The 24,572-nt window shown below is 35.0% G+C and overlaps 5 protein-coding genes and 1 pseudogene across 10 annotated transcripts; all 6 read right to left on the bottom strand.

Moving 5' to 3' along the window:
- Positions 1-1,383: 1,383 nt before the first annotated feature.
- LOC126699731 (uncharacterized) lies at positions 1,384-3,784 on the bottom strand. Of its 2 annotated transcripts, none has more exons than XM_050397698.1 (4): positions 3,243-3,784; positions 2,488-2,591; positions 2,263-2,331; positions 1,384-1,660 (listed from the first exon to the last, which is right to left on the bottom strand). In XM_050397698.1, exons 1-4 carry the CDS (start codon positions 3,323-3,325, stop codon positions 1,656-1,658), a joined length of 261 nt encoding a protein of 86 aa, XP_050253655.1. In that variant the 5' UTR covers positions 3,326-3,784; the 3' UTR covers positions 1,384-1,655. The 2 variants fall into 2 exon arrangements, with proteins under 2 accessions (XP_050253655.1, XP_050253653.1); XM_050397696.1 differs by having other exon boundaries at positions 1,384-1,671; positions 3,243-3,782.
- On the bottom strand, positions 3,485-11,805 carry LOC126699728 (serine/threonine-protein phosphatase 7 long form homolog). 5 transcript variants are annotated; one of them, XM_050397695.1, is made up of 8 exons: positions 11,399-11,805; positions 10,840-10,946; positions 9,999-10,756; positions 9,739-9,826; positions 5,871-6,269; positions 4,038-4,722; positions 3,842-3,937; positions 3,485-3,723 (listed from the first exon to the last, which is right to left on the bottom strand). In XM_050397695.1, exons 2-7 carry the CDS (start codon positions 10,942-10,944, stop codon positions 3,888-3,890), a joined length of 2,085 nt encoding a protein of 694 aa, XP_050253652.1. In that variant the 5' UTR covers positions 10,945-10,946; positions 11,399-11,805; the 3' UTR covers positions 3,485-3,723; positions 3,842-3,887. The 5 variants fall into 5 exon arrangements, with proteins under 5 accessions (XP_050253652.1, XP_050253649.1, XP_050253651.1 ...); XM_050397692.1 differs by having other exon boundaries at positions 3,485-3,770; positions 3,853-3,937; XM_050397694.1 differs by having other exon boundaries at positions 3,853-3,937.
- On the bottom strand, positions 8,507-8,617 carry LOC126701289 (U6 spliceosomal RNA; annotated as a pseudogene).
- Positions 11,806-16,121: 4,316 nt separating the features above from the next.
- On the bottom strand, positions 16,122-18,097 carry LOC126699322 (disease resistance protein RPS4B-like). The gene is made up of 3 exons (XM_050397069.1): positions 17,717-18,097; positions 16,883-17,489; positions 16,122-16,811 (listed from the first exon to the last, which is right to left on the bottom strand). The coding sequence occupies exons 2-3, from the start codon at positions 16,933-16,935 to the stop codon at positions 16,127-16,129; spliced, it is 738 nt and encodes a 245-aa protein (XP_050253026.1). The 5' UTR covers positions 16,936-17,489; positions 17,717-18,097; the 3' UTR covers positions 16,122-16,126.
- Positions 16,970-24,406, bottom strand: LOC126699769 (disease resistance protein Roq1-like). The gene is made up of 5 exons (XM_050397736.1): positions 23,883-24,406; positions 19,205-20,297; positions 17,717-17,995; positions 17,473-17,489; positions 16,970-17,348 (listed from the first exon to the last, which is right to left on the bottom strand). The coding sequence occupies exons 2-5, from the start codon at positions 20,258-20,260 to the stop codon at positions 16,970-16,972; spliced, it is 1,731 nt and encodes a 576-aa protein (XP_050253693.1). The 5' UTR covers positions 20,261-20,297; positions 23,883-24,406.
- Positions 24,005-24,572, bottom strand: LOC126699768 (TMV resistance protein N-like). Its single transcript, XM_050397735.1, has 2 exons — positions 24,569-24,572; positions 24,005-24,387 (listed from the first exon to the last, which is right to left on the bottom strand). Exons 1-2 carry the CDS (start codon positions 24,570-24,572, stop codon positions 24,005-24,007), a joined length of 387 nt encoding a protein of 128 aa, XP_050253692.1.

Genomic DNA, 24,572 nt, shown 5'->3' with positions numbered 1-24,572 from the left:
TTATATAATACTCGATACCACATAAATCGAGTTACTGTTGACAAGACGTATTGAAATGACGGCATTTCAGAAACTCGGTTAATGAGAAGTCGAGTTACATGTAACTCCGCATGCTATAACTCGATTTATATGGAATCGAGTTGTGGCCCCATTTCCACTACAAAAGCTCACTTCACACGTTAGAAGGTGCAGCCATGTTATTCTAGTGCAAAGAGTTCCCACCATTGCGTTTGTGTAGAGCAGGATGGGACGAACCTATGTTGTGTTTAACGGTCGTGTTCCAGGCATATACGACAGTTGGCTAGATGCGAGTAGACAAGTTCATAAATTCCCAAACGCCAATCACAAATCATATAAAGATCGAAGGGAAGCCGAAGCTGCATACATGGAGTATTTGCATGGTAATGGTATGGGCGTGCATGGTGGTGTGTCTACGTCGTGGGAAACTCCAAACATATCAACCTCAACTCCACCTAGCACTTCTCAAAGCGAAGGAACCAACTATGGCAGTGGAGACATTAGGCACACTTTGTTAAGGTATCAGTTGGAAGTTGCCATTGAGGAGCGTGACCACGCAAGGAGGATCGCAACGTTGAGTGCAAACATGTTGAATGAAGTGGTGGCTCACGTTGTGGGGGATGATGAAGTTGATGCACCCACGAGACAACGTACGGATGCATGAATGCAAAAGTACGACTTCTTGTTGTGGTATTTAGTAAGATATGTATACTTCCAAGTACCATCTGTTGTCATGTGTGCTTTAAGTAGAAGTGTCATCGTTTTCCAATTGTTTCACTGGCAGATATGTATATATGGAAAAATAACCTTATTATTTTTGTTTTTGGACTACTTTGGTCTTATTCGGTCCATTATATCTACTTTGGTCTTATTCGGTCCACTGTGGTTTCTAGGAAAATCGGTGTACTACATTCTATTTACTCTATTTGATCCTATTCAGTCACCTTTGGTCGTACCCCGTCTATTTGATTCACTGCAGTCCATTATTGTGTACTTACAAAATACTACATCAGCCTATACACAATGAGCCACGATTAACGAATGTACATGACGTAAAAAACAACAATGAATTGCATAACCTCTACATGAACGATTTGGAAATCCTCCTCGTTGGAGGATTCACTGCAATCCATACCAATCAAAGAAAATTCAAAGTTTAAAAAAGCTAGGATTGGAATTATTCATACATGATAAATCGTCCAACATTAGAAAATTATCTAAATTCTTCAAGTCAATTCTGAAAATTTTAATAGCCACAATATAGAAAGTCCAGAACAAAATGACCATGAATAAAAATTGACACCAACCAACTAAAAAAACAAATAACACAGCTATATAAAGGTTCTTGAATCCCAAACACAGTAAATAAAACCCTAAAATTATGATGTACCTTGTAGTATTATTCTGAATTAGAAAAAAAATGAACACTTAAAATTTAAAAGTTACGTAATCTCGTGAACATTACATGGAATACTACAGGTTTCAATAGATACATTACAATGGTCCCTCTAGCTAGCTCCACTGGACAAAACAGGTTCATCTCTATGAGAGTGGTCTTGCCACTGCCAATTCTGCCAACAATACGTATTTTGTGCCCTTCCTCAAATGTGCAACTGATCCCCCTCAGAACAAGTGCATCAGCCTATATTTGATCTGTTTTATCAATGATATATAAAGCCATATTATAAAGCCAAGTTTGAAGCAAATAACACAACTCTCAATCATGTGAAGATAAATAGAAAACCAGTCAGATTGGTAATGAATGCCAAAGCATTAGTCCGCTTAGATAAAGTCCGGAAGAACTTCAAATCAAGAATGCTTGCACTTCCGTCAAAAGTGCAAGCATTCCTTTCCCACTAAATACTCCACAAGAGACAAACTCAGTATCATCATGTCTAAATTTTTTAGCAATCAAACCATGTAAAGCACTAAACATATGAGGATTACCCATGTCAACAGTTTGGTCAATTAATGCCAACTTATACATCAGAAGTCTTATTAAATGCTTCTTCCACTTCTAACTTATAGGAAGCTCAAAGAAAATATGTTTGATGATCACCAAACAGACATGTAAGAAGAAAATTTTACAGCATCGTTAGTTTGCAAAATCTACAATTATTTTCATTCCCACATGATTTCAACACATTGCAGATAAGGATATATATATATATATATATATATATATATATATATATATATATATATATATAAAGCACAATGAAGGCAAATAAATGGAAAAAATACCTGTATGCCCAACAAAAGTATGTGTACATTTGCTTCCTCTCCAAAGTTTTAAAGTTGTATCACTTGAACCTAAAATCGTGGTAGCATAAAAATGAACCCCATAAGTTCATAGTGAAAGACATTCGTAGTTGATAATGCATTCCAATCTGATGTAACCAATTCCAACTACCAACAAAATCTAAAACAATATCTAGCAGAACAGTCATCTACTTAATCATATTATACCTGTAACAAGCTCGCCTGAAGGCAGCTTTATGAGTGCTTGGATTGCTGCCTTATGAGCCTCCCAGGATTCTGAAGGTTGGCCACTTCTCCAACGTCTTAATGTGCTGTGGTGAAGGAGACATTAGATACTAACCGAAAATTATTGAGAAAAATGCATATACCTTTGTAAGCATAGATAATAATTCAAACCCAAAAAACGGCAATACACAAACAATAAAAGTAACATTCAAACAGTATGCAAATTTTTCATTAATGCCTCCATCATTTCATTAAAGCAAATGATGGACAAGATTTGATTCATTGGCCAATGACACACACAACATATATATATATATATACTGAAAATCATAAAATAAGAAGGCTAATTGATGAAAAAATCAATAATCAATTAAATGTTTCTCATTGGGTTCCCAATTTGCTACCAAAATGAAAAGGTAATATATACAATGATAAATAACAATTACAAACCCCAAGAAGCAAAAGGAACAAAACATGCACACATAACTAAGATTTTTGCCGTTTTCAGCTTTAGGTAAGTTATATTGTGAGCTGCTCTAGAACAATGCTAGAAAAAAATATAAATTCTATTCTCCAAACTTCCTACTAACGAACTTGTAATCAAATGTACACAGATCTAATCATTCTAGAGAGGAGGGGATTTAAAGGAGATTAAAATTAATAAAATGGGAAGGAGGATGTACCAATCTAGGAATTGTAGGGAAGGCGAATCAGAAAATTAGGAGAGAGACACATACCTAGCCAAGCATTGTAGAGACTCGGATAAATGATTTGCTACAAAGGAGTTGGTTCTGCCATTGATCCGCATAAACTTCGTCATCAAACTCTTTTACAGAAAGTATCAAATTACTTCTTCTTGCTTATCAACAATACCACACATTTGTTTCTCACAAAACTAACAAAAATAAAAAAACAAATTACTCTCTTACAACCCACTTTACTGTAGCTAACAACATACAAAAACACAAGAAAGTTTGGCTTCAAATGAATACCAATCCAGACATTTGTCAAATTGCAATCAAAACTCCAAGTGCAGAAAAACTTCCTAATACATCAATAAATACAATACGCCTTATGGGTTTTCTCCAAAATATCAATTTCTTGACAACAAACACATTGACAGCCAGTATTCTCCCCAAGCAATGATCCAGAAATAGATGCACAGCCACCAAGATTCTCCCCAATTAGTAGAACATTTTGCATGCTTATTCCAGTCACCTATACACATGAAGAATAAGCACACAAGGACAATCCAGCTCAATGGCCTTTTCGTGTCCACCATTGCAGTTAGGTCTAAAAAAAAAAATACGACTTTAGAAGAAAAGTGAAACGTAACTATGCAGTCACCTATAGGCAGGAAGTATAAGCATACACTAAGGCATTTAATGATCTTTTCGTTTCCGCCCATATGCCCTGACAGGTCTAATCTTACCTGTTTCATCAGACACAACAGCATAATTAAATTAACATAATCAATCAAATGCACAGTACAAGTAGCTCAAGAAGATGGGAAGTGTAGACGAAGTACATACCATCACCGGTCCCGCAATCGGGAGCATGCGCACGCGGGCGTCGCGATCTCCGCAAAGCCTCCACCGGCTCAATGTCCTCAGCCGGTATCTGCTCAATCTGTACAGCCTCTCCGTGGGCGGTTTGAGATGGAGCTGACATGGTGGGGTCCACTTGCACTAGAGGTGGGGTGGGCATGCCTGGTGTGGGGACAAATATGCATCCACCATCATGGGCAGATCCACTGAAAACTGGGGGCGACATACGAGGAGGGCCCTCAAAGTCCGTGCTAGCACCATGGGATGTAGTGTGGGCTGGAACAGTGCCCTGATGATCGACGCTATGGGATGGCCCAGCACCATCGCCAGGCGTGCATCGCGGTGTCCTGCCGTCGTCATCAGACAGTACCCAATCAGTGCCAAGCCATGCCTCTTCTACACCCTCCTCATTCCCTTCCTCGTAGATGGGAGCCGACTCGGTCGTACGGCTGCGACCAGCTTGACCACCTCCACGATGTCCACCCCCACGAGACCCACCACGTTGCCCGCCACGAACTGGGGCCTGTCTATCAATGTCAACTGCTTCTGCAAGCGCATTCGCCAATTTAAGTCGGCCTAGCTCCTCCACAAGCTCTAGTGTAAATGTAAGGTCAGTGTGCATGTCAGAACCTTCATCGCACCTCGGTATAGACCTAATCATCGTCCGAACCTACAAAACAAGGGCGTCATAAAAGCAAGAACGCAAGTATGATGCAAAACTTGGATAAATCTGTTCCAAAATCAAAAGAAAAAGTAGCAAACATAGCTAATGAAATCCTTATATTACTTATAATTATGAAGCATCTTTAAAAAGACAGTGTATAAAAATAGGGGTTGGCCCCCCCTGTGCAAGAATTTATAGTTCCAACCCAACACTCAAGAGGTTGTATGTTTCCTGTTATGTTTATCGCTACGCAATCTAAACATTGAGATAATACTTCTAAAAAACACGTATAGTTGGTTGTACATAAGTTCAATCTTAGCATAAGTGAAAATATCAGAATTTCACTTCTGTATCTAGGCTTCACGAGATTTACAACTCCATTAATATCACATTGCAATCAGGACACATATTTTGAAGTTATTATTTCCTAACGTACACGCCCAAATCAAATGAATTGAAAATATCAAACGCAAGCTTCAAGTTTCAATTAAGGGAAGTACCAAAAACTTAGAACATATATCATACTTGAATCTAGTATAAATGCACATCTCCTTGCTGCATACTTGCAAGATTTTAAATGACCTTTAAGCTGTTGGGAATTGCATTCTACCAACAGTTTAGTAAGGGACTTCCCAATCCTAGAGGTAATATCTATCAAGGAATATGTAATACATTAATCAGTCCTGGAGGAAAGGCTATCTAAACTATCATGAAATGCGAATTTATCACTACTACACAGAGTTGCACCGTCCATTTTAAAGTACAAGCCAACCAAAAACAAAAAAAAATTAAAAAAAATTAAAATAAAATACAATAAAACCCAACCCAACCTACCCTTTTTAAAAGTTGAATGTAATTATATGAACAAAGGTGTGGTCATCATTAGTCATTGCCCATTAACCATTCCTCATGCAAACAAATTGGATCAAGACAAATTCAGTTTGTTATGAACAACTTAAATCATGCAGTATTTTGACTTTAAAACATAATGACATGTCATGCAGTATTTTTTCACTTTAAAACAACATGACAGAGAAACTTATAGAGATGTAACAACAATAACTATTGTGGACTTCAAAATATGCATGATAAATCTGCTGAGGATATTTAATCCAACAATGGTTTCATCCATAAAATAGGAATTGTTGCCTCACCATGAGTTCCCAATACGCAGACTCTGGTGTTATGTACCGCCTTGTGTGGCGATTGTACCACATCATGTACTCAACGAGATACGTATCATCATCGTCTAGGAGATCGGACCCGCGAACTACATTCACTCGGTTGGCCCATTGCCGAATAAAGGGATCATGTTCTACCTCCCAGTTCTTCTCCCATTTACCCTGAAGGGATATCTTGTGAAGGGTAGTCGACGTATCCACGACACTTGGAACTGGTTGCTTCATCCCAAACTGACGGAGGACTCGCTCAGGATGATGCCACTCCACTATCCAAAAGAATATCAACGGCACCTCGGCCCTCCAAATATGCTGCCCAGCAGTGCAATACGCAGGTAGGGAGCCTAGCGTATGCGTGTACGGCTCCCATACAATCTGCATAAGTAGATTATGTTTGTGATAGTGAGACATCATACTAATTTAACATTATGTAGGTGATATGTAATATGCAAAGCATGGAATTTCTAGCTTCTAGTCGTACACAAAATCTTCAGGGATTATTGGGCAGAAACTAAAAGAACAACAAAATTGACCTGCAAAAAATATTAAAAGATCTAGGTTGTTCATGTCCACCATTTTCAGCCCCATGTTCATATGCTGGACAGGGTTCAAAGCTAACTGACACCATCAAATACTAGGGTTTTCAATCTGAACCAAACTTAGAGGAGGGTACTACAGCATCCTTATGGCTGTAAGATGAATCCAAGTTGATGATTTCGCAAAATCTTTTTATCGTAATAGAAATATTGTGCTACATTAATTGCATTAGTCATTAACAATGTTTCAATGAATGAGAACAAAATGACTATTATAAGGTCTACTGAAGACATTGCATTTCAAGTACCACTTTATATTGCAAGAAATGGAAGCTATGTAAATTATTACATGGTATAATCCTCATCAAATACTGTTATTATATTTCTATGTAAATATATATTTCTTATAAATTTTAGTGTTGGAAATTACGTAAGCCTTTTAGTTATCTCAAACTAATCATGTCAATGTCTAAAATTACATTCCTCTTGAAGAATATGGTGATCAGCATATTTTGCACGCTTCTAAAATTATATGAATAAAGTACTCGTTAATAATCCATAGCTTTTAATAATTTTAGGACTATTAAGGCAGCTAAAGTGGGGACAACTTAAGGAGTTGCATGCTGCAATTAAATTGTGCTCTCCAACTTTGGTGCAAGGAGCACGAACTAACTTTTCATTTAGGTCAACAACAAGAGGTAATGTGTCAAGCGTCTTTATGTTTTCTCATATATCACTGATTAACAATTATTTGTTTCTTTAAACTTAGGCCATTGTTTTCCAAGAAGACAATCGAGGCTGTGCATATTCAAAATATACCACTTGAATACGTAAATCGAAGTCAAACAGTATTCTACTAGACTGTAAAAATATAACCTTCAATTCAGCAAAGGTAATTTATAACGTACAATGTAACAATGTTTTTTGCATCACAATAACAATTTTTGTAATCCTGGATACCCCTATGTTAGAAGAAGAAATACTAAATTGTCTACTTATTAGGCAGAGCAATAACTATGGTTTTAAGCTCATAACATTTTATTAATTAATTACAAGTGATTCACATTGACTACCTATGAAAACACCATCAACTAGAACATCCCAAACAGATGTTTAGATAACATAAAAGTTTATATTAACCTTAGATGGTCACTTAATACTAAATATTGCTATGTTCTGTCACAGGGGTAGTGAAATGCATAAACTCCAAACATTAGTAAGTTTTTGAAGGCAAAGCAACAATTGAGACTATCTTCGGTGCTCACTCTGGCATCCTAAACAACCCCAAATCTCACAAAGGGTTTAACCTATACCCTGGACTCTCGAGTTCCTACTGGGAGGGCACTAATGGCTTTGTATTTTGGAAATTTCACAGTGTGGACCCAAGCAATGACAACCATCCAGCATTGGACAAGGACAAGCTATGGCAATGGCTTAGCCTATGGTCACTCTATGACATTCAAGTCAGAGTAACTCCATCCTTTAGTTTGCTTAATTTCAAATTTCAATGAAAGCCAGAGAAGTGATCATGTGTTTTACGGGCCAATGATCAATAATGTCATCATTCCCTCTGTTTCTGTACTTAGGCCAAAAATGCAAACTTGGGTTATATTTTTGCTCTCATGTCATGATTACACAATAATTAGATAAAATTTTCGTAGTTTAACATTTGCAGCTTTCCCAACGTTCTAAATTTAAAGAATTTTATCATTTTATGAGATTTAACAGCCAACTATATTACAACAGTGAAGAGCAGCTCTAACTCAGCAAATTTAATTCAACGAAAATCTGGAATATAATTGTGGTAATATCTAAGTCAACCACCAAAACTATAGCGAATCCAGAAGGTGTGAAATATTAATAAGCTTCAACAGTTCTAAAAAAAATTTCTATTTTAAAGCTTTAATATTGAAGTATAACAACTATCAAAGATTCAAACTCTCTCTAAAAGAATTATGAGCACAAGTCTGGGCTAACCTGTTGAGCAAGACTCCAAAACGCATGTAAAGAAGCAGAAAGTGCAAAAACAACGAAGAAGACAGTGAAGCAGAATTCACACAAGGATTAGGGAAAGAAAAAAATTTGGACCATTTCTCGATTTATGCGTGTCATCCTTGCGCAGGGGCCATGCGTTTTGAAAATATCATTTGTATTCTAATATGCCTTGATTCCCTTGTTCTGAAAAGACCCATATTTGTCAAGTTTATAGTTAGAAATTTGTTGTTTAGAATTTAATTGACCATGCTGGTTCTGCGTTTACAATCATTCGCCTTATATAAAGTCTTAAGAAATATTGTTTTGAAATTTTTTAGTTCATTTTCATAGCAGGCTAAAAGTTCTATTTTCTCATGTTAAGTAGGTTGAAACGGTGTATAATAACATAATCAGAAAATGAACACAAACTTTTGATTCAGTTAGTAGCTGGAAAGAATTTAAAGATGTCATCGTCAGTTTCGAAGATGCATCATTAAAATCAAATGAATTACTTGAGCACACAAATACAACCAAAGACAAATCTGATCATCTTTGGTATACTATTAGGTAAATTCATTTCTCATTGAATTATAACCAATTACATAATCCAATATGTGCGTCTTCTCTTCATTGCATCAGCTTAATGACATTTGTAACAATTGGTGGAGTTTTTGTTTTTTGGTTGCAACACAAGTTTGAACTCACTGCCTTGCACTAAACGAAGACTTCATGCTCAATGTTTTGCGCATGTTGCACATGCTTCAAACATCTTGGAAAAGGGACAATTTATTCTGTGTTTTTTTTTTTTTTTTCCGTGTAAATCACAAACGTTTCCGTACATAATGAAGAATATAGCCAAATTCTACTTTATATATATATGACTAAATTTATATATAACCCATTGATTTAACCCAACTTAACCTGAGTCATGTTAGTTGGGTTGCATTGGAAAAAACCCTTCAATCCAACCCAATTTGGAAAAAACCCTTTGATTTAACATTCAAGAATTTTTTACTTTTGTTTTACTTTATGTAAGGACGAGCAAGTATTCATGCAGGTGCTACAAATGGAAGTTCTAATGTGAAGTACTTCACGATGGACATTCCAATTGAGTTAAATGATGGGATGGAAATCCAAGTACCAAACAAAATGATTGGATGGTATTATGAAATCAACTCATTCCTACAACAATCCAAGAATTCAAAATAATATAAAATTGAGGGAAACGAAAATAAAAGCATGTGCGGTGCATTTGAGGAAAACGTGCTCGGCCCGTAGTTATAAGAATTGAGGGAAACGTGGTCATAAGAATTCAAACTAAATTAACCGAATACCTGCTCGGCCCGTACTGTAGCCAGTGACGCCCGGTACGCAGCAAGGACGTGTGTGGCATGCTCTGCGGTGCATTTTGGCCCGCTCCACCTACCAAACATGAGATGTCGACAAATGCTCATTACTGAACCTTACATTTAACAAACTTTGCTTTTATATTTCACATCCATATACTAAGCATTGATAAGTTTCTTTCGTTTGTTAGTTTGGCATACTTTTAATTATATGAAAGAGACAAATAACGAGAACTCAATGAACGTACCTAATGGCAAGGGGCCCTGAGTGCACTGGCGGTAGAGGCGGCCTCACAACAGGGCATAATTGTGGGAACCTTGAATAGGCCCATAGCTGCACCAACAAGAGTGCTCCTCCAATCTGCATCGCATCCTTCTTCGATGCACCACAAAGTTGCCTATACAGCCAGGCCAATGCTGCACTACCCCAGCTATACCGTCTCGCATTGCTGACTGGGTTGAGCAACTGCAGAGGCAGCAGTGAGACCCGGTCCGCAGACCTGTCCATGAACAAGAGGGCCCCCATCCGTACAAGTAGGTGGTAGCGGGCATATTGCTGCACGACTTCGTCAGCAGCGTCCACAACTAAGGGAGCGGCAAACTGTGCATCAAGCCAGGTGTATCTTATCCTCGCCCCAGCAAGGGTAGACTTGTTTGAGTTTGGTATCGGGGGTGGAGGTTTATGGCCCAACAACTGTTCGCACAGCTCACTCCATTTGTAGTCTGTCTTCCCAGTGACAGGCAACCCATCCACCGGAAGCCCCAGCATCACCTCCATATCTTGCAAGGTGATACCCATTTCTCCATGGGGTAAGTGGAACGTGTGCGTCTCCGGACGCCACCGCTCAACCAACGCCGTGATCAAGGCGTGGTCGACCTCCATATCAGGAACCTTGAATAAACCAGTCAACCCTGCTGCATCTATGTGTTGCATGATACGTGGATCTAACCCACCCTGTGGCAATACACATTTACGGCGTCGAACCTTTATCATGCCAGGCGCCTCCTGCACACGGACGAGTATTCTGTTAGGAGATTAAACACGAGGTAATTATAAAACAAACATGTATTAATAATACTACTACATACCTCGTCAGCGGCGCACCTCCAAAGTGGACTTGACCGATGATTCGGCTGCTGGGCCAACTGGGTATCCACATCGGGTCCAGGCCGCACTCTATCTAGTGCCTGCATATCTGACATGGCAGCAAATACATTGTTAGCAATTTTCTAACAAGTAAACCACATTTAATATAAAATAAAAGCATAGATTCAGTAAGACATTATATTTTGAGCACAAGATTTTCAACATCACTTCTTAAATAAATAAGAACTTGCCATAAAAAAAATTATTTCAGAACTATTTAAATCACTTCTTAAAGCTTCGGATAATTATTAATTAACTATTTCTGAAAATATAAGTTATAACACCACTCGATTTGCCAAAACCCCTCATCAAAACCCCAAGCACATTTAAACTCATTAATGAGAAAATCATCATTGCAGCATATAAAAGACAACAAAATTCTCATCTTCATTAGTAAATTTACTACTTCCTTAAGTTTCAACAAAATAATCAAAATCCCACACAAAACGCAACCTAACATTAACCAACGTCAGAAAATATTTCAGAGGGAGAGGACCGTACCTGTAATCAGCGGCGGCGGGAACCAACGACGACTGATGGAGACTCGAGGAAGAGTGGGGAAGCCTGATCGCAGAGCGAGAGAGACAGAGTGTGGAGAGAGAGTGATGGCAGAGAGCGAGGGAAAGAGAGTGTACAGAGAGAGTGAGTGACTGAATAGCGTTGTGAGACGTTAGGGTCCTATTGATTCAAACCGCTGAACATAACTCGATTTCCAGTTTCCCGAGTTATGGCCGTCTACACAAACATTTTTTTATTCGGGAAAATTCGAAAGGTCAGACTAACTCGACTATAATAATATCGAGTTATTCATTAAAACTCGATTTCTATATTGTCGAGTTACAAAAGAGGGGCAATTCCCTATTTAGTTTCAGAAAGAGGGCAAACGAATGTTTAATTTCGAGAAAAAGGGTATTTGCCCATTTTCTCCGTGGTAACAAAAATAAGGAAAAAGTTAATGGATGCCCTAAGGGCATTAGTTTGTGAAATATTTTTAGAAACTTTTTTGGAAAGAGAAAAAAGAAATTAATGGTTTTTTTAATGGTTTTTTTTTTTTTTTTATATATTTTTTTCACGAAAGTGGTGTCAAAACTTTTCGTAAATAGTTTATTAATAATTGTTCTAAAGGTACCCCGCAAACAACACTTAATAAATAAATAAAAATCTATATCTCACAAGCATTGAAACACCTTAACCACCTAACAAGTTCCACATTGTGTCGGAGTTTCTATGATTTTGTTTCAATGGAGCTAAGACTATTCTGCAAATTAATATGAGGGCCCATTTTCTACTGAAAATTCTGTTTCTCATGTAATTATCTGCTATATCAAGAATTTGGAAATTGGTTACCAATTGTTAGGTACCTATGACTCAATTTTCCAATTCTACACTTAACAAATTTCTGTCCATTCATAATTCCCATAAACTCAACTAATTACGACAACGGAAGAATCTTCTAAAGAGCAAGAAAACCATATAAACTTCTCCGAAATTCACAACTCATGCTCTCATTGAGATTAACTCAAATACACTACATGAGAGAAATGGGAGAAAGGTACCTAATAGTACAACTTGTAGGCAATATGACAGCAGTAAGCTCAATTGAACTTCTTCTTTTTTTGCTGAATAACTCAATTGAAACTTTTTTATATTTTTTGAAAATAGTAAGCTCAATTGAGCTTTACCATATTTTATGAAAATCATAATAATTAAAACCATATAAATCATATCTGATAGTGATATGGACTAGAACCCCTCAAAGAAAAGAAAAGAAAAACACTCTATACGCTACTCCTACACCAAGCTTGTCACTGTGTTTCCCATACTGACTTGTAGTCGTGGCATTTCTCTAATAAATATACTTATTATTTGTAAATGGCAGTAATTTTAATTAACTAAATAAGAAAACGTCTCCTTAAATTTTTATTACATTGACTAATGAAAAGATTGCACTTTTTTGATCTTGTGGTAGTCACCACAACTCTTTTAATAGCTACAAATAAATGAATAATAATAGAATACGTTATCTGTTGAACAAAATTGCAATAGGTCCTATACAACTTTTTACTTCAATTTAATTATAATAGTGGCTTAGCCAAAAAAAAAAAAAAAAAAAAATTATAATAGTGGTAACAAAAATAGGGAAAAAGTTAATGGATGCCTAAGGGCATTAGTTTGTTAAATATTTTTAGAAACTTTTTTGGAAAGTGAAAAAAGAAATTAATTTTTTTTAATGGTTTTTTATATTTTTCACGAAAGTGGTGTCAAAACTTTTCTTAAATAGTTTATTAATAATTGTTCTAAAGGTACCTCCGCTAAAAATACTTAATAAAATAAAAAATAAAAATAAAAATATATCTATATCTCAAGCATTGAAACACCTTAACCACCTATCAAGTTCCACATCGTGTCTGTGTTTCTATGATTTTGTTTCATTGGAGCTAAGACTATTCTGCAAATTAATATGAGGGCCCATTTTCTGTTGAAAACTCTGTTTCTCATGTAATTATCTGCTACGTCAAGAATTTGGAAATTGGTTACCAATTGTTAGGTACCTATGACTCAATTTTCCAATTCTGCACTTAACAAATTTCTGTCCATTCATAATTCCCTACTAATTACGACAACGGAAGAATCTTCTAAACAGCAAGGAAACCATATAAACTTCTCCAAAATTCACAACGCATGCTCTCATTGAGATTAACTCAAATACACTACATGAGAGAAATGGGAGAAAGGTACCTAATAATACAGCTTGTAGGCGATACGACAGCAGTAAGCTTAATTGAACTTTTTTTTTTTTTTTTTTTGCTGAATAGCTCAATTGAAACTCTATTATATTTTATGAAAATAGTAAGCTCAATTGAGCTTTACCATATTTTATGAAAATCATAATAATTGAAACCATATAAATCGTATCTGATAAGGACTAGAACCCATCAAAGAAAAAAAAAAAACACTCTATACACTACTCCTACACCAAGCTTGTCACTGTATCTCCCATACTGACTTGTAATCGTGGCATTTCTCTAATAATATACTTATTATTTATAAATAACAGTAATTTTAATTAACTAAATAATAAAACGTCTCCTTAAATTTTTATTACATTGATTAATGAAAAGATTGCACTTTTCTTTACCCAATTTTTGTCCTTGATGCAATCAAAATTGTTACCTTGATTTCTCGATCCAGAATCTTTCAAATTTGATTCTAGAAAAAAAAAAAGGGGAAAGAAAGAATTTTGAACTCCCCCTAAAAATTCTGTAAACCAAACACTTCTTAGGGCCCATTAATGAGGAATCGCTATGTGACAGGCCTAGAAGTAAGCTAACATTTTGTTGCCCCATACCAAAATTTTGTACCTCATAAATCCCAAATTTAAAAAGAGAAAAAGAAAAAGAAAAAGAGAGTCGTAACTAAAAAAAGGAACGGAGCCCATTATTGAAATATTGCCCAAATCCAAAGAAACTAATCTGAGAGAGATGAAAAAAAAAAAAAAAAATTGCAGATCCAAATCTGACCCATGATAGTATACATAGATTGGGAGATCCGAAACCTATTAAAAAAAAAAAAATCTATTCTAATTCCTAACTCTAAACTTAACCCCGCCACCTTTGGCTTTGTCTCTAGCTCTCATCCCCATTCCAAATCCAGAAGATTCGTCGATGTCAGGTGGGTCAATTGCAAGTTCAGGGTCAGAGTCAGGGGCGAAGGAGAGTTTTGAGATCATTTTCTGTGGAATAACTTTGGTGAGAGTACCTTCCACTCTCTAACAGGACATTTCCTCTTGAATATATAGGGCTCTTTTATAATCTAAAAAGAAAATTACTTTACAACTCAACTTGTTTGAAATTTTCTCCTTTTGAACTGTAAGGAATATATTGTTTCATAAACATTATCTCAAAAACACATAGAAGGTAGAAATGTGATAAAGTTACCTGAAAGTATTGCTCATAGGCTATCCAATAGCACTAGCCCACTTGAAATTCATCCAATAAAAAAATATTATTGCAAAAACCATGTAACTCCTTATTTGTCAAGAGCTAGATCCCCTTTAAAAATAAATAAATTTTAAACTCCATTTTCATTTTGAAACAAGATGATTAGATATGCCACTTGAACAACTTCCCAAATCATTGTAATTGAACCAAATACAAATTTAAAACATGGTCAGGCTCATTGAATTGCATGTGCACATCTAGTTGTTAAAGCCTCAATCGATATTCATCTTATGGTAAATAGCTAGTCAAAGTATAAACAGGACATGAGGGTCATCTTCTGTAGTCATGTCAAACATCATCATCATCATCTGCATGTGCATCATCATCATCATCATCTACATATACATCATGATCAGCATGTGCATCATCTGATCATCATCAGCATGTGCATCATCTGATCATCATCATCATCATCATCTACAAATACATCATCATCTGCATATGAAGCATCAGCATCATCATCATCATCATCTACATATACATCACCATCATCATCATTTGCATATGCACCATCATCATCATCATCATCATCATCATCTACACATACATCATCATCTGCATATGGAGCATCATCATCTGCGTATGAAGCATCATCATCATCATCATCTACATATACATCACCATCATCATCATCACCACCACCAACTGCATATACATCATCACCACCAATTCCATATTTGTCAACATCTGAGTTAGAAGGGCACTATAATTAAAAAAATAATAATAATTCACTCATTACAAACTAGTGTCATTGGAGTTTCTTGTTATCTATTTTATAGGGCATGACACCATTGATTATCAAGTATACACATGGTAGGGAAGGAAATACTATTTAGTCCTTATTTTTCAAGTTTCAAGAAGTTATCGGGAAAAATTGTCTTGCATTTGCCAGTAGAAAATGAATATGCAAAATGGCATGATACTCTGATAGTTACATGCCAAATTAGGATTGAACCATTTACATTACCAAAATTCTTGGTCTTGGAGCAGTATAACGAGTAAAGCTTTAGAATGTATTTCCTATTAGATCATATTCTTAACTTGCCTAAGGTTCTATACTAGTTATTAAGCTTCCTGAAAGTGATGATGATGTAGAGGCTTAGAAAATATAGGGTGATTGGGATTGCTTGCGGTCCGCTGAAAGAAGAAAGAAAAAAAAAGAAAGAAAGGGGGGGGGGGGGGGTTGGGGCTGTTCTATACTAATAGCTGTACAACAAGTAAAATAAAATCAAATAGGATTACACTTATAATAGGAAAGATATTGGAGCGGGTCATTACCATTGTATGAAAAGAGATCACTTTCCTTAGGTTCAATATCGCTATAGTCATCGCAGCTACTTGTTGAATTGTCAAATCCATGATGGACACCATCCCAACCTTCATAAGTAATGACACGGCTACAGCTGCATTGTGCAATTGCTTGGTTTGACTCTTCCTTGTCCTGCTCATATACCAAACTGAACCCACATTTCTGCACTTTCTCAAATGAGCTATGGTACTCAAAAAATACAACCTCAATCTGACTGCATTCATCATTCCCAACAATGGCAAACCAATCATCACGAGACAAATACAATATCCAAATGTGGTCCGTAAGATGTAATTTTGCAAAGAAAGTTTTAGAGGCATATTGACTGTGATGCATATCACCAAGAGCTCTGTCACGAACTTTAATATCAAGCTCACCAAAACAACAATCCTTACGTGCTTCGATAAGAGCACAGAGTGCGAATCCCATCCACCTACTATTACACCAATTTGGAGACAGCTTTATGCTCATGGAGTTCCCCAACCTTTGATGACTTAACCACCCCAGAATTCGAAATCCAGGAATACTTATCTGAAATTCAGTTTTAGATCCATCCTCTTTCCTTTTGGGGGAAGTTTCATATCCAGTTTTACGACAAAGGAGTCTCTGTATTAAAAAAAAAAAAAAAAAAATTTATGTTTGTGATACTCCATTTAGCAAAGAGGGAGAGAGTACCTGTAGGTAACGGTTCTGTATTGTAAATGCCACTCCGCCGCTGCTCTCATCATAAGACTGGGAAGGAGGTCGTGACAAACTGCTCTGTCAAAGCAGTGCTGGTGATGGTTCTAGGGAAGTACATCCTTCAGCTTTTATATATCTCACACTTGCTGCAAGCTCTGGCACTGATCGAAGCTTCAAACAGTGTGAAAAATCAAGAGCTTCAAGGTTGGAAAGTTGACTGATGCTTACAGGCAGGGTGACAAAATTGATTCCACTTAGTGTTAAATATTTTAAGGAGGACAAACACTTCATTGATGTGGGTGGTAGTTCCTCAATAGCAGTACAACTTATACGAAGTTCTGATAGGCTTTTCATAATTCCCTTAAATTCGGGAATCATCCTCAAATTCGAGCAACCATTAAGATTAAGAACCGTAAGGGACTCTATTTTAGCAGATATGCTGGGAAGATTGGCAAGAGATCTGCAGAACGACAGTTCTAAATGGCTAAGCCTGCTGAGTGGGTCTCAACCAAACTTTCTCAAGACTCGGAATCCCTGAAAGGTCAGGTGTCCTAATAAGGTTGGAAGAGGAAATATTGATGTACTTTAACTTGCCTAAAATCTGTTACAAACAAATAGGAAAAAAAAAAGCCCCTGTTAAACATATAATTTAGTTTAATAAGTAAAAATTATATAAATATAAACAACTTTCTGCTTCAAAAAGAAAAAACAAGTTCATTGATGGAAGGAGGAAACTGAAATAAACCAGAAGTGTATTGTAGCTACACTTAAAGAAAAGAGAAATAACAAATACTCTAAATAGAAAGGCAGTTAAAAGAACAAAATTACCTTTACTCCTTCCCAAAGATATTTGATTCTGCTATACTTCAAGTCAAGTTGAACAAGCTCCTTTGGTGGCAAACCGGATGGCAAACATTTTAAAGAATAACACTCCCGTTCAAGATATCTTAGCTCATTGGGATCACGATTGAGAGTATTCTTGGAGTGCAAGTGACAAATACTTAACAATCTAAGATTAGACATCTTTGAAAAAACTTCAGAAAATTCTCCATAACTGCAATCCTCTTCTTTGCAGTTGACGACTATGGCTTGAATTGCGTTTGTTGCCTTATATTTTGAAAACAAAGACTTGGTGAGTTGCACAGGCAAATGATAAGAATAATAGAATTACTAAAGTTTTACAGTGTTAAAGCCTTAAAGGAGATTAAAAAAAAAAATTTTGATTCCCTGAGTTTTCCATATATATAACCACCTTTTAAGTCTTAAAATACCAATTAGTAGACTCAAGAAGGATATGGATGGGGAAATTTCCTCGGTTAACCTGAACAAAAAATAATTTAATTTTTGCATTCCCCTCCCCTGCCCTCCCCAAATGGTGGCCCAACATAATAGAAAATAGTAAAACTGACTACATATTACCATTTGGAATGGCGAGAGCAATTTAAATGAAAATGCAAAAAGATTGCCGTTCGGCTTTGCATTTTTAATAAAATTACATTTTTATAACAGGGGAAAAGGTGTGTTTTCAAATTGCAGATCATAAAAACTGCCAGAAGATTGCGTTTTCACACTGCAAATATTTCATATCAACAATACTTTCCACATATTTTACCGAACACTTAATTTTATTCTAAAAAGCACAATTTTCAAAACACAACTTCTAAAATTTTCAAAAACCTAACCAAAACAGATACTAATAGTAACTAATTAGTAACTAATAGATCATAGTTAAAAATCATATGTTAATAGTAAATTGTAATACATATTAAATCCTATTTATAACTAATAGATCAAAGTACAACATCATATTTTAAAGTATTTTTTTTCTTTTTAATCTGTTTAAAACTCATTCATTAAAAGTTTAAAACTAGAAAGGTGCACTTCTACCGTTTAGATATTCAAAACCAAGAGGGTGAAAAATAGGAAATTACAACATTACTTTTAAAGTGAGGGAAAAAGAAAAAAGAAAAGAAAATCTACAAAATGAATTTTTTATATAAAAAAAAAATGTTAAGATAGCCTTATGTTCTAGGTAGTAACCAAGAGGTGGATGATTAATTGATTACAACAAGAAAGATGAATTCAAATTTATAAAAATTTACAAACAAAATTTTTTATTTTTTCAAAATCTCAAAAAATCGTCATTGACAAAATATTAGCATGGTAAATGAATGTTTCACTTTTTATTTTGTTACTTAAAACTTAGGTAATCGCTTACCAATTGGATTTAAAAAAATAATAATAATAATAATTTATTGAACAAAATTATGTCACTAATTTGCTGAGATAAAACTATAGTTTTGTCGTTGTTCTTACCATATTGTTCTTCAATACACAAAGCAAGTCCTCACTGAGCCACAACCTGCTCTGCTTTCCAAGATTTCCACCGGATTTTAGACGAACAATTTTTTGACCCATTTCTTGTAGTAGATCATGCATCCCTAAATGTTCATTGTCATCCATGGTTATGAGAGATTTTTCCACAAGAACACTTAAACCAATTTTTGCATCAAAACCTCGATTTTTTAACATCTCTAGTACTTCATCTTTCGTATACCCTCTAAAGAAACATGTAATATCTAAAAATATCTCCTTCCACATTTCCTCTAGTCCATCGTAACTTATTTTAAGTATATCATAGATCTCTCCTTTAGTTTCTTTAAAATTATTCAATGTACTTTGCCATTCATCAATTGTTCTTTCAACCAAAAAGGAACCCAAAGTAACAAGAGCTAGTGGAAGGCCATTAGCATATTCTACAACTTTTTGGGAGAGCTGCATATAACCTTCTTTGGGTTGCTCCATTTTGAAGGCTTTCAAACAAAAAAGTTTTAAAGCATCATCATTATTTAATACCTCAGGCTTATATCTTCTAAGCACTCCATGTTGGATCAACACACGTTCATCTCTAGTTGTTATGATGATCCAACTCCCCAATCCAAACCAGTTTTTCTCTCCAACCAATTTTTCTAATTGGTCCAAATAGTTGACATCATCTATAACAAGTAGAACTTTTTTATGGCATAGCCTTTTCTTAATCATGTCAACTCCTTCATAAACATTCTGTATATTTATTTCTTTGTCCTTCAAAATGTCAACAAGAAGCTGCTTTTGTAATCGTGGCAAACCGTGTTTTTGTGAATCTTCCCTAATATTAGCAATAAAGCTAGAACCTTCAAAATGAATATGAAACTCATCATAAAGAATTCTAGCAAGAGTTGTCTTTCCCAGACCCCCCATACCATGAATCCCTATCATGTAAACATTATTCTCAAAACCTAAATACAAAGGGATCATTTTTGCAATAGTAGATTCCATTCTTGCGAAATTTTTGGTAATGCTTGAGGATTTTGAACTCAATTTCTCCATCATCTCTTTCACAATATCTTGGATAAATTCTGCCTCATGCCTGCAAAGATGATAGAAGACATTTACATGATGGTCCAAACAAATTATAAAATCATCTTTTTCACAATGGCTTGGATCAATGATTTTGAAACCTAGACTATTCAAAGAATCGGAGAAGGAAGAGGTTCAAGGTTTTCGATGTCAAAACATGATGATGTCATAATTAATTTAATAGTTATTTAAAATATAGATAAATATAATAAATTAGTATAAATAGAAAAACAAACTAAAATAATTCAAATAAATATAAAGACCATCATTCAAATGTATTTTTTATATCATAACTTTCATTATGATGTTTCAAAAATCAATGGAATATTATTATTAATTGTTAAAAATAATAAAAAATTTATTAATTTACATTATACTATCAGTATAAAATAAATTTATATTATAAACAAAATGAATGTCTACAACTTTATATATTTTTATGCAAATATGTAAAATATTGTACATTTTTTTTATAAATTTATGTAATATTATACAGATTTAATCTATAATATAAATCCTAATTTACAATAAGAGTACATGAATGGATGTTGAGAAGAGCAGTACATGAATTTAATACGAATATGTGGGTTTGTAGTACTAATAAATAATGCAATTAAATATTTAAATGTCCTATAAAAAATGCATTTAAAGTTTTGATTAAATGTCCTATAAAAGTTTAAAAAAAATTAAAAGCAAATGAATGGTTGAAGCATGGCCACATGTCCAGCTTTTTCATGGGGAAGGGGTAGTGTCTGCCATATTAGTAGATAGCTTTATTGGAAAAGAAAAAATCTTAGACTTTTGATTTCTTTTGGTTTTGGGCACCAGCAACAGAAGAAGAAAGGAAACGCCAAAGAAGCAAAAGAAGAATAAACGCAGAAGAATGGAGAAGAAAGGAAAAATTGGAAAATGCAGAAGGGGTAAAAATAAGGTTTGTGCTTTTCATTTCTTTTTTATTTTGTGGACTTAGTGTGTTTTGGGAATGCATTTTCGGATTTGTGGTGAGGATGAGAGATAAAAAGACAAAGTTCAACAGAGAAAATGGCACAACGCTTCTTCTTTTTCTTCTTTTCTCCAATTTCGGCCTAACCCGTGAGACCCGGCCACAGTTCTCCAACCCGAGTTGTTTAACTGCAGTTCAAACGGTTCACTGTGCTTTTTGTGTATAGCAAGTTTTGGGGTTAAAAGAGCCGTTTCAAGGACAGTTCCCGGTTAACCGGGTCGGACCGTACGGTCCGGTCCGTATTTCAAAACCATGGGATCAATTTTGACTCATGCCTGTTAACAAGATAGAAAATAATCACATGATGGTCCAAACCAATTATAAAACCGCAGAGGATGAAGAGAAATACTAGGCAAGAATACACCTCGCACAAGCATGTATTTATGAATTCATCAGCTCGTGGATAGAATTACTCATATAGAATTGTATAATATATTAATAGCTATAGTTATCGTTATATTTTGTTGAAACGGACGCATTAAATTTTAAGATTGCTAGACTACAAATAATAAAAGGTTAAGCCTTAGTGCTAGCACAAGCACAAGTTTTTACCTCTTGAACGGAGACTCAAATAATGGTGTATTTTTTTTCTTTTTCTTTTTCTTTTCGCTTCGCTTAAGAAGAGGTGTTCTTTGAATTTGTATTTAGGCACTAATATCATTATAAAATACTAATGCTCAACTTCTTCAAAATTACATATTTTTTTATTTTTTAAAACAGTTGATTTATGAATAAAAGGGTTAAAATGCGCATTAAGGATTTTATTTAACCAATTTAACCAAAAACAATGATTGGACCAAAACAAATTCCTTTTAAAAAGGACTTGCATGCGGTAAACTTAATCCAATCTATAATTTGGCAAAAGGTAATTTTGGGTTGTTAAAGCGTCACATTGAATTATTAAAAGTGTTATAATTTTCTCTAAAATTGGACTTTCAAGTCTTCAATTGACTTAAATTCTTAAGGGGCATGGCTAGAGTAATTGGCAAGGTTTTAAAAACCGGTGTGGACAAAGAATTGTAAAAGGGATTGATTACTGGTTTTTTGGTTTGATCGAAGTCAGATCGATGGTCGAACCAGTGATGTCATAATTTATAATTAGAAAAATAATAAATAAATTATATAATAATTTTATAGTAACTGATAATATTTACTTTAAAAAATTTATATCATAAAAGTTTAATCACAATCATTAAAAACAAACTTATAATGAAAAATATAAATAACTAAATAACTTCCCTACTATCCCACCTACCACCGTTGACATTAAATTTTCTCCACCTTACCCCCACTTTCTTCTCTTTTTGCTCATTGAATTTTCTCCACCTACCCCCACTTTCTTCTCCTTTTGCTCTTTGGAATATGGAATACCACCTCAATTCAAAATTTGCTTCTACACAAAATTCGAATCTAATTCTTCACTCTTCATTTCTTCTCCTCATTTTACACATCTTCCTCTACCTCTCTCTCTGCCAAGCAAAGTTCAACCTCACTCCATAGCTAGCATGTTCCCAAAATATCATTTCTTTTACAACAGATCAGCGTTGCTTCTTCCCCAAATTTCATTTCTTTTACAAGAACTGAAGATGAGAAAAGATTAAGTGTTCTTCAGTTCTTGTCCTTTAAAGCTCGTTCATCTACTCAAAATACCATAAGGTCAAGAGAAAAAGGAGGCTAAGGCAGAGGCACCGACCACCAAATTCCAAAGCCGAATAGAGAAGACGAGAAAGTGTGAGAGAAAAAAAAATTCAATGGAGGTTGAGAATGGGTTGTGAGGGAAAGAAAAAGAGAGGATATGAGTTTTTAGGTTGGGAAAAAGGTAAAATACGGTGAAATCGGCCGGTTTTTTAGTATTCTTGATTTTTAGCTATTTTTTAGTTTTTAATTATAACTGGACCAGATTAGTGGCCGGTTCTTGATTGAACCGGTCAGACTGGCCGGTCCGGTCTAGTTTTTAAAACCATGGTAATTGGTGAATGTTTGTCCATAATATTAAAGCATCATGTGACTTAATAATAATTTTTTTTTTTTGAAAGGAGTGACTTAATAGTTGATTACCTCTTCATAGTAGAATTTAATTTTTTTAGTCATCATAATGTGTAGTCTTTCAACCATTTTTATAGGTAGACTTTGACTAAAGAAGCCTGTGAGTAAACTTCTCCTACCAAAGGAACTGAAAAATTACAATTTACCTTTGGGTTTGGCCCTTTCACAATTTAGTATACGAAGCTTCAATTACTACATTTAAATCCGTAAAACACCAAGTGTTCCATATAAATATTAGAGATTTTTCACTCACGTGGGACTTGTGAGCAATTTAAGGACTAGCTTGACGAAACAACCCCACACAATTCCAACTATATTCAATTCTCCAATTTTTGATTTTTTTTCTTGAAAAAAGAGAGAGAGAAAACAATAACAAAAGTAAAGTTAAAAAAATAAAAAATAAAAAATGGAAAAGATGAATTAGGCATTTTAACTAGCATACCATGATGTAGTTCAATACATGCATGTTATGTTATATTCTCATAGATAATTATAAGATTCATGGTATATGAAAGAAGCTTATCATTCAGAATTCATGGAAATTACCTATTTTGTAGATGCCAACCAGAGATATCAGCCACTTCTCTTAAAGTAGCTCTCCATGTTTCCACCTTCTCTATGTTATCTTTAAAGCGTTTCTGGTGATCAGTAAAGGCTTGTTTAAAAGTTCATGTTTGTTTCCGTACATCAGTCGGGTCAACATCATAAAAAATTGGCAAAACTATCAGTCCCATTTCTTCCCTGCATTTGACAATCTTGGCAAGCTCATCCAAGCACCATGTAGAAGATGCATAATTTTTTGAGAGAATGATTATAGCAAACTGTGATTCTTCTATTGTTTTGAAGAGCTCAGAAATAGATTTTCCTTTCTCAAGTTCTTCTTCATCCCTAAATATTAAAATGTCCTTTCGTTGCAGAGCAACATATAGATGGTCAGTAAAATTATTACGGGTATCCTCACCCCTGAAACTAAGAAATACATCATATTTCCATTGACGTGTTGAAGAAGAAGATGGTGACAGCGAAGACTCTCTTTTACACTTCATTGAAGCTGTTGGAAATTTAGATATAAAAAAAGTACCACCAATAAAAAATAAAGAAAATAAAATAATTAAATTAAGGAAGAAGAAAACGATGTGAAGTGGGATTTTAGTTTCAGGCAGGGAGTGAAACGGTAATAATAAATAGAGATGATTGTGTTTGTGTGTTAAAACTTAAAAGTGAGAACTTACCCAT

This window comes from Quercus robur, chromosome 9 (genome assembly GCF_932294415.1).
Source record: "Quercus robur chromosome 9, dhQueRobu3.1, whole genome shotgun sequence".
Classification (NCBI taxonomy): Eukaryota; Viridiplantae; Streptophyta; class Magnoliopsida; order Fagales; family Fagaceae; genus Quercus; species Quercus robur.
This window is presented reverse-complemented; position numbering and strand designations above follow the sequence as displayed.